This window comes from Lonchura striata, chromosome 20 (assembly GCF_050655825.1).
Source record: "Lonchura striata isolate lonStrDom1 chromosome 20, ASM5065582v1, whole genome shotgun sequence".
NCBI lineage: Eukaryota > Metazoa > Chordata > Aves > Passeriformes > Estrildidae > Lonchura > Lonchura striata.
The window spans coordinates 4,962,700-4,971,953 of NC_140722.1; the positions used below are offsets into that span (position 1 = coordinate 4,962,700).

A 9,254-nucleotide genomic window follows, 5' to 3' on the forward strand; every position below is an offset into this window, starting at 1 on the left:
CATGTGCTGTCCTCTCTTTTTAAAATTCTGTAATTCCAGTCTGATATGAGGCAGCAATCTGCAACAATGTCATTATTGCTTAATTTCAAATCCGCCCCTCCCTTGGAAGAAATGTTTTCTTTCTACAGTAACAAACTCACCTCTCCTTAGTTCTCTTTGGCAGAGAGACAAAATGAGGCTGCCTCAGGGTGATACATGTATTTTCAGCAGCTCCTGCTAAAATTATGGCTCTATTTTTTTGTCCTAAGTTAACAAACCAAAATAACAACCCTTCTCACAGTGCAATTAAGGATTTCATGTACAACAGGAGAACCAACAGGTAAGGCAGACTTAACTACAAGAAAATAAATGCTGGAGCCAGAAAGGACCCAAAACACATTCTCTTGGTATATTATTTTTTTAATATATTAAAAAATTACAGTTTCAATAAAGAAGTAGAAAAATAAGAAATTCTTTGGAAAGTGCTTGTGAAATACAAGCAGTTCCCCAGAAGGCATTAATTATCTGAACTACTACACATAAATGATCCAAGCATCCAGTGAACTACTGAGACAGTCCCAATCAATACACTGAGAAGAGAGACTTTAAAAATGGAAAAATATACTTTCCCTAAAAGGTCTATCTCAAACTGGGGAAAGCCAGCTCTCAGGTACTGTTCTGGAATCCAGCTTCACTTTGGTCAGTATCGTGTTCCTTAAGTAAGGGAAGAGGAAGGAAAAAAAAGGAAGAAAAAAGAGTTTTAACAACAGGGTAGAACTGTAAGATTTTTGGCTTAACTAGATTATGTGAAACAGACAATTCTTGTTAGCACAAACTGTTGCTCTGCCAATATGCTCCAAACACACTTTGAAACATTAAATTTGCTATGAAGAATTCTTTCAGCACAGCTGCATTTCAGTGCAGCTCCTGAAGAACAATGCTGGTCACCTCTGCACAGCAGCACTGGCCAGAGCAGTGAACACTCCTGAGGGCTCCCTGCTCTCACTCAGGCACCACTAATGAACCGGATTTAGCTGCAATTACAAACTACACTTGCATGTACTAATTCCCCAATTAAAATAAATGAGAGACTTAATAAATTGAGCAGTACACATTTTATGGAGATTAAGAGTCATAAGTACTCTGGATCACACTTGACTGGTCTCATTTATAGCACAGCTAATGTCTCACATCACCTCTTGCCTGTGACAACTGTAACTGCTACGATGATACACCACCCTTACTGCTGCTACTACCAACTACTCACTTGTAATTGCTATTAAAAATACCTGATTCAGTTTCTTAAACTCAACCACTTGGAAGAAGATGTGCTCCAGGATATATTTGGCATCTTGCCTGTCCTTTGGGAGTTCACTGGTCACTCCCAGGATATCACCACATTTCCGCACGTAGAACTCCAGGTCATCATCAGTGCCTAAACAAGCACCCAGGGAAGAAGGCAGGTGAGTCTCACACATCTGGAGCAGCTGGCCAGAAACCTGCTCTGAATCTCCTTTTGCTGCTGGCATCCTGGGAGGCTCAGTCCATCACTAAGCTCAGTGGACTAGCCATAATGTATTCCTGCAGCCAGTACCTGCTCATCTTCTTTAGGTGTTTATAATAATCTCAACATTTTAACTTAAAAGCATAAACAAGATGTGAAATTTATCAGCAAGAGTGCACAAAGCAATGCACAATATAGGAAACGGGAAGAAACACGATAAAATGTCATGCAACAGACAAAACATAATGTCATGGTACATAAAGTCACGCTATTAATTTCCAAAGCCTTTCAATTTCTTAGATCAGGATAAGAGCAGTAGATTTCCCAAATGAGGTGCATGCTTTAACATTCAATATTAGAAATTTCCTCTAAAAAAACTGGACTTTTATTTTAAACGTGCAAACAATCTTCTCCACTTACATTTGTTTGTAATCTCTGCAAGACGTGCTTTCTCTGAGGAAAAAGTTTCATCCAAGTCAAACAGTTCCAGAGCAGGAGGAGGCAATTCTTTGAAAGCAGGTGGAAAGACCTTGGAAAGAAAAAGCAGCATGGTTGACTGCCACACATTTTTCTTTACAGATCTCTAAGACAACAGTTTTGAACTTATATTGGACTTGAAGAAGCCCTTTTAAAAAGTCAAAAGCAACTCCAAAGCCACTGAACCAAGGGGCAGCATTTGAAAATTCCATTTTTATGCTGTAAAAATAACTGAACATTCCAAAAGAATTTAGTCACATGGATGCCAGAATTATCACCCAGCATCACAACTAGACATTCTTATTTGCAGTTTCAGTTTTGCTCCATGAGACCCAGGTGATAGCTGAGAGCTGAGGAACTAAATTGGCCCTAATAGCTCACCCTGAAAACATACTGACATCGATTTTGGTCAGAGTATTTTCTGTTTCATGCAGGCACCATTTATGTCACAAGCTGGACTTGGGTTTTTAAAAAGCAGTGAAGGAGACACCACTTTCAGCTGCACTCCTGAAGCTCTAAAGGATCCCAGAAATGCTTTCGCAGTGGCCAGGGTAAAGAAGGATGGAACAATGACGGCAAAACTCAGATACCGAGATTCTTGCCTTCTGAAATGAGTTTGACACCCTCATAGTTTGTGTTGTTGCTGTCTGCCCAAACATTGCTGGTTAAAGTTTGATCAGCTTCTGATGTAAAAGACCAATGCTCTGCTTTCTGCTTCCCCTGAGGATCTGGGAGATGGAGGCAGAGCAGGACAGACTGGCTCCTCCCTGGTACAGGCAGTGCAGTACCTTCACCACCACAGCTTTCTGAAATAGCACATCCTGTTTTCATTGGGAAGGCTGAGCCAGCACCTCACAGGACTGGGAGCAGCCACTCAATCAAAGGTTCACCACACAAGGATTCTGTTTTGGTACCACACACTACAGTGTGAAGCTCTTTTAATAGATTTGAAATGTAAATTAGTGCTCTTTCCTAAAAGATGGTCCCTAAAGTGTAGTCAACTCCCAAGTCATTAGATATCACTACAGCATTTCTCACTGCTTCTTTTACAGAACCATGGAAATGACACACAGAGGTTTGGCATGAAACAAATGAAATAGAGACTCATTAAGGTTGGAATAGACATCCAAGATTATCAAGTCCAACTTTTGTGGATTAGGTTTCTCCCTGTACTGTACAAGCAAGAAAAGTACTCACAGCTGGCTGGAGGACAGGTAGTGGAGTCTCAAATTCAGGCTGAATGAGTTGGAGTGGTTCGTGTTTCATATTCAGTTCTTCATAAGCTCTGCAGCACAGAAAAATTCCAAGTATGAGGGAAAATCAGATACCACATCTATTTCCACTAGCAGGCTATAGAGATGGATTTTTGTGAACAGACCAGCATCAAAATTCTGCACTGTAACAGCACAAAAGAAATGGGATGTCAATTTTATAAGGACCTCAGAGAACTACAGATCCGTAATACATAACTTCTACAGTGAGAAAAGTGAAGTTGTGACGGGAAAATAATGATAGGTGGATATATAGGGTGACTAAAAAAAAAAAATCACAGCTTAATTCTACAATCGAATTTTAGCAGGATGAACTCAGATGAAGGAGAAGTGATCCAGCACAAAACAAGTAGAACTGGAATTTCAAAAAAGTTTGTAAGGAAGTCAATAAGCAAAAGGTATTTTTTAAAAGAGTATTTGTTATAGGATCAGTTGTGAATTCACAACTAGTGAAAATATAAGAAATACAGAGTAAGAAGAAGGAGTGTCCCCAGCAGCATGGAGTTTCATGGAATCTGTATTAAGCTGCCACTACTCAAAGCGTTCAGACATGATCTGGGTAACATGGGAGTTACGATAGACAAAGCTGCTAGTGACACAAACTGGTAAAACTGAGCAGCTAATAAACCTCAAAACACAATTATTGGTTAATGCAAAGATGACTGAAATGCAGCTTTCAGTAAATGCCAAGTAATTTAAGAGTGGAAAAATGAGCAGCTCTCAGTTATCACTCCAAAAAGTGCCCAACTTCACTGCAGACAGTTCTCAAAATCAGACCAATGAATCTCATCTAGTCAGAAAAAAAAAAAAAAAAAAAAAAAAGACCAGAAGCTACAGCTAAGACAAGAAGCAAGAGAAAACATCATTGCCACACTCTACAAATCTATCTTCTGATATATCCATATTCAAGTGCTCAGTCCTTCCTGCTCTTAAGGAGACACAGTTAAGCACAAACAGAAAATGCAGAACACTGAATGCAATAAAGAAATAAGTAATAAGAAAATTACAGCTGCTGACTTGATAACTGAAGGGAGGACAGTTGTGTCCAGCTGATAAAGGGATGTATCAAACAGCTTTGTGAAGTCTCTGGGGTTCTCATCTCCTTCCTGCAGGCACACTCGCAGCTGCTCGGAGAGTGCGGCTGTGTCTGGGAGCACGGTGTAGTCTGAAATCTGGACACACAGATACACACCCCTGTCATCTGAAACAGCCAACCCATCCCCATTGTCTCTTTCTAGCTCCTATCTCACCTAAACTCTCATTTAGAAATAATTGTTTCACTCTTTACCAGGTACGGCCCTTTGCAGTGCAGCTCACTAGATCAGTAACTGTGCCAACTCTTCTCTCAGCTGTAAAGCTACCCAACATGTGGGTGTTTTATTTGGATTTCTGTTAATTCTTTGAAACAGAAAGCTTATTAATCAGCTGTGCAAAATTGTTGTTTTTTATGAACACTTAATCACATAAAGATACTTCCAAATAAAAACAGCATTTGTATACAACTAAAACTGACAATCTGCCTTTCTTTCCTGCACATCCCCCTTGTCTCAGGGCTCAGAGGGAAGTGCAAACTCATCACACTGGAGCAGTCCATGTCATAAACATGGACAAATTGCAAAGAGATTTTCACAAATTATATCTATGATGAATAGCAACTTAAGGCTGAGTGGTACATTAATTTTTACACCTGAGCCATCTGTCTACTCAATCCTAGATCATGAATAAAGGTTCTGCAACAACAGCAGCACCCATACTGCTGTTAGCCACTCTGTGCCAAGACCGGTGCTGATCCCACTGGTTTTACCTCCTTGTGATGGATCTCTCTTACCTCGGGGTCCTCCATATCCATCTGGTTTAAGTGGATATCTGATGTTGTGAGCCACTGGAAAAGCACATCCTGGGGAAGGGAAAAAATTACTTTCAGGAGGATCCAAGTAATCTCATACTATGCTTAAATATTCATATTAAATCTATTAAATAGCATATAATGAAAAAGATTTAAAAGAAGATAATAAATCAAAGAATATCTCAGTATTGGCTGAGAAGTCCCATACTGAATCCATTTCACAGATGCCTTGCTCTAAAATGAAGCTGAGCCTGGAGTGCTTTGCAAATGTTGTGAAGATACAACAGGGTGTTTTTAAAAGGGAAAAAAAAAAAAAAAACCAACTCCCAAAAAACTCCAACTTACCATGATCTTACCATTTTCTTCTTTATCTAAATACTGGTCATTGAACATGTGGGAAGATCCCAGGGCTGCCATCTTTCCACCTTTACTCTACCAACAAAGCACACAATATAGCAAAAATTCCTTCCAAATTGCAGTTTTAGAGGCAATTGTTATTGCATTGCATTACTTGTCTACATAGTAAAAAACTGTGTTAACTTATTCACATTCATTAATAATATCAATCCTGTGCTTGTAACTCTTTACTACTACATTTCTGCATTTATTTTTATAAATTAACTAGGCTGAATGTAAAAAAACAACATACCAAAAAAATACTGATTCCAAAGTGAGAACCTTGTAATTCAATATGCTGTACTTACAAAGCTAATAATAATATTATTTGATAAATTATTACTAAAACAGCAGAAAAAACACCAACATTTTAATGAACTAAAGATATTCACCAGTCAACCAAAAAAATATGTAATCTTTGTTGACCACCTCATTAATTCTCCTCTGAACCATGAAGAAGTTTAACATAAGAAAAGTCAGGAGTTACTGGGCTCATCTGGAGTTTGCAGTTGCATCAAAAACCGAGGTGGGTTTGTAAGCATTCCTGAAAGATCCCCTCACAATTTTTGTGTGGGGCAGGGGGAATGCAGGGAGGGCCCAGGCAGCTCATACCTCATGCTGATAGAAAGCCAGGATGGGCCTGTTGAGAGGGAAGCAGACAGACCCCGTGGACAGAATTGCCACTGCTGGCTTCATCACATTGAGTGTGGCTCCAAAAGGATAAACAAAGGTGAGAGCTCTGCAGGAAATACAGGAATTCCATAAGCACCTGCATGCACCAGGCAGGCTGGACAGATTCACAGAACTCAAACTGAAACCCATAGACTAGAGGCAAACAAGATCTGGTCATGAGAACAGTAATTCCTTTCCACACCTATCCCTCCTGCTCCTTCAGAGGACACCAAGCTCTACTAAACAGATTCTCCTTTCCAGATATAACCTCAGAAGCACAAGAACATAAGAAATGCATTAGAAAACCTCACCATAAGCAGAGTGCACTGCTGCTAATCACAAACCTGACAATCCTGAGGTGTTCTACATAATTTCACATCAGTTTCCTCAGAGAAAACACTTACTGTGAGTCATGGCCCCTTCCATCTTCATCTGTTGTCTCAAGCACTGTTTTCTTTGCAGCTTCACTGATTGCCCTACAAGATATTGAAAAACAAACCTTACTGAAAAAAACTCAGATTACAAAAGTTTACTGTGGATATTCACATACTCCAAATATTTACCTGTTCAAAACTCCATCAGAGATTAGTGCTTCTTTTGGGTGGTGGTACTTGTAATACACATTTCGTACTACAGCATCTTGAAAGAAGAAAAAAATATATAGAAATTGACATCTTAGCTGACCATTGTCTTAGATTTAGCAAAGAAAAATCAGTTTAGCTCTTGGATTCCCTGGGTGTTTGCTTCTAACACCACAAAGCTGGCATTTGGCTACCAGAAGAACTGAAATCAGCCTTTACTACTGTCTACTTTTGGACAGAATAGATTTAGGATAGGAAAATGCTTGCAAATACAAATAAAAATACAAAAAGTTAAGCACATCACCATCTTCTGCAAAGCAAAAGAGACAAAAAATGATCCAGTTAAAAGAGCCTGTACCAACTTTTACAACTCTATTTTTTATACATCTTCCAAACACTTGATGAATTGAGTCCTACTGATGCAAAAAAAGGCATAGTCTAGAAAAGCCACTAAAAACCCCAAATATTTTATGTACATTGACATACACTTGCCTTGGGTTGTTGGGGCTTTTTCCCCACATTGGAAGCACAAAAACAATGAATTACATTTTCTTGGTCTAATAAAGAAAATTCCACTTCTTATTCAGGGCGAGTATTAAGTGATTCAATCATTTAAAATGTGTGGAAAATGTTTTAAATTAATGGCTTTTAAATCAAGAAATTTCCCTAAAATTTTTTAAAATAAATTAAAGAAATGGAAAGGATAAGTTGCCCATGTACTCTGTCTATGCAAAGCCTTTGCTGTGCTCCAATATTACCTTGCCATGTGCATGCAAATTTAAAGAAAAAAAAAATCTTTTAGATCAAAAGATACTTTGTGAGAAAGATCTGCTTGGCTTGTATCCACGAAAGCTCAACCTGCTCTTTGAGTTTTGCTGCAAATTGATGATTAAAGGTAGCAGTGAACCTCATTACCATTATTGAAAATGATCCCATATTCTTCTAACAAAAAGTTAATATTTGTGCCATTCCGGGACTCTCCACCTTCTCTCAGCATCACCAGGATGGCCCCACCATCCTCCAGGAATTTCTTCAGAACTGAAAACTAGAAATCAACAAAGATCCAGAAAAAACAAACAAACATGAGAAGCTACACACAAAACTGTAGGAAACTACACTGAGATGAGGGCAAAGAAATTATTTTGACTGTTTGCATTTAACTTTATCCTATAAGAAAAAATGTTTAAATTCCAATTTATATGAACTCCTTTAAAGCAGCATTATAGCAAAGTCTTCTGTCTTGTTCTTTTCTACTTAAGCAAATTTTAAAACATAATTAACTTGAAAACAGTTATTGACTTCTTACCTCATCAGCACTGAACTTCTCTCTTGGTCCTGCTGTAATCCACAATTTCACCCCAAGCAGTCTCTCAGATGTGATCTCATCTTTTAAGCTATGAATAAATTAATAAAGACACACATTATTCTTGGATATAGTCCTGAACCACAACTTTTTCCTTTTGTGTTTTTTATAAAGAACTGGCAAATGAACACAAAGCAAATCACTTCAGTCACCTCACATCCTTTCATCTGGGTTTAAAGTTGACAACTTGAGCAAAAATAATCCTAACAAATGTCAGCCAGCTAAAAAGTAATGCTCCTCTGACAAGGCACTGCTGCAAGCTGTCACAGCTGCTATTAAACTTTGCACCTGAGGAGCTTCCTATTATTTTTCTTTTTCTTCTTTTTGATCTGGCCACATTTCAAAAATGAGGTGGAAGGAACCCACTGGGACGAGTGGAGCCCAGCCCCATCCCTGCACAGGCCCCCCAACAGCCCCACCTGGGCACCCCTGGCAGCGCTGTCCCAACGCTCCTGGAGCTCTGGCAGGTTTGGGGCTGTGCCCATCCCCTGGGGAGCCTGGGCAGTGCCAGCACCTCTGGGGAAGAGCCTTGCCCTGATCTCCTCTCCCAAACAACTCCACGCTGTGCCTTTTTGCAGTGGTCAGATAAACAGTACCATCTACAAAACCTCTGTTTTCTTTTTTGCCCCAAACTCCAAATCGAGCCAGACTCACCAACCTGTATGAAGAGCCTCATCCTTACACGTTACACTCCATCCTTACACCTTACACTCCACCTCCTCCACAGGTGAGCTGTAGCTCCCAAGAACCACCCACAGCATCCCACAGCGGCAGAAGATGCAACAGGGCGCCATCGACGCGAGAGAGCGGCCTCAGCTCACCGCACACACCCCAGAGGCCGCTCGGGAGCCCAAGGCGGCCCACAGCCGCCCGCCGGGGCCTCTCCGCGCCCCCAGAGCCGCCCCTCACCTCTGCACCTTCCAGCTGCCGCGCAGCCTCTTCCGCAGGGCCTTGTAGCCGCCGGCCGGCGTGAAGCTCTCGCCTTTGGAGGCGTTGAACACTATGGCATTGCGCGGGCCGCTCTCCATAGGCTCCGGGGCTGCCGGAGGGCTCTGGGGAGCAGCGGGCCAGCGCCAGCGCCGCGGCCGCCCGCGGGTGCCCAGCCAGGCCCCGCCGCGCCGCCGCCACCACGCGCGCCCTAGCAACGCTCCCCCCGCACGCATGC

General features: G+C 40.9%; 1 protein-coding gene across 1 annotated transcript; it reads right to left on the reverse strand.

The window, feature by feature from the left end:
* Positions 1–378: 378 nt before the first annotated feature.
* Positions 379–9,240, reverse strand: IFT52 (intraflagellar transport 52). Its single transcript, XM_021535482.3, has 13 exons — positions 8,999–9,240; positions 8,033–8,120; positions 7,642–7,771; positions 6,709–6,784; positions 6,550–6,621; positions 6,086–6,212; positions 5,423–5,509; positions 5,060–5,128; positions 4,249–4,403; positions 3,158–3,245; positions 1,904–2,012; positions 1,269–1,414; positions 379–693 (listed from the first exon to the last, which is right to left on the reverse strand). Exons 1-13 carry the CDS (start codon positions 9,115–9,117, stop codon positions 646–648), a joined length of 1,314 nt encoding a protein of 437 aa, XP_021391157.3. The 5' UTR covers positions 9,118–9,240; the 3' UTR covers positions 379–645.
* Between the last annotated feature and the right edge of the window lie 14 nt (positions 9,241–9,254).

Excerpts from the sequence above, each read along its gene's own strand:
- IFT52 (XM_021535482.3), bottom strand. The coding sequence starts at position 9,117 with ATGGAGAGCGGCCCGCGCAATGCCATAGTGTTCAACGCCTCCAAAGGC. Across the intron at positions 6,622-6,708 it reads TCTGATGGAGTTTTGAACAG|GGCAATCAGTGAAGCTGCAA; the intron begins GTAAATATTTGG and ends AATATCTTGTAG. Across the intron at positions 5,510-6,085 it reads TGGCTTTCTATCAGCATGAG|AGTAAAGGTGGAAAGATGGC; the intron begins GTATGAGCTGCC and ends CTTTGTTGGTAG.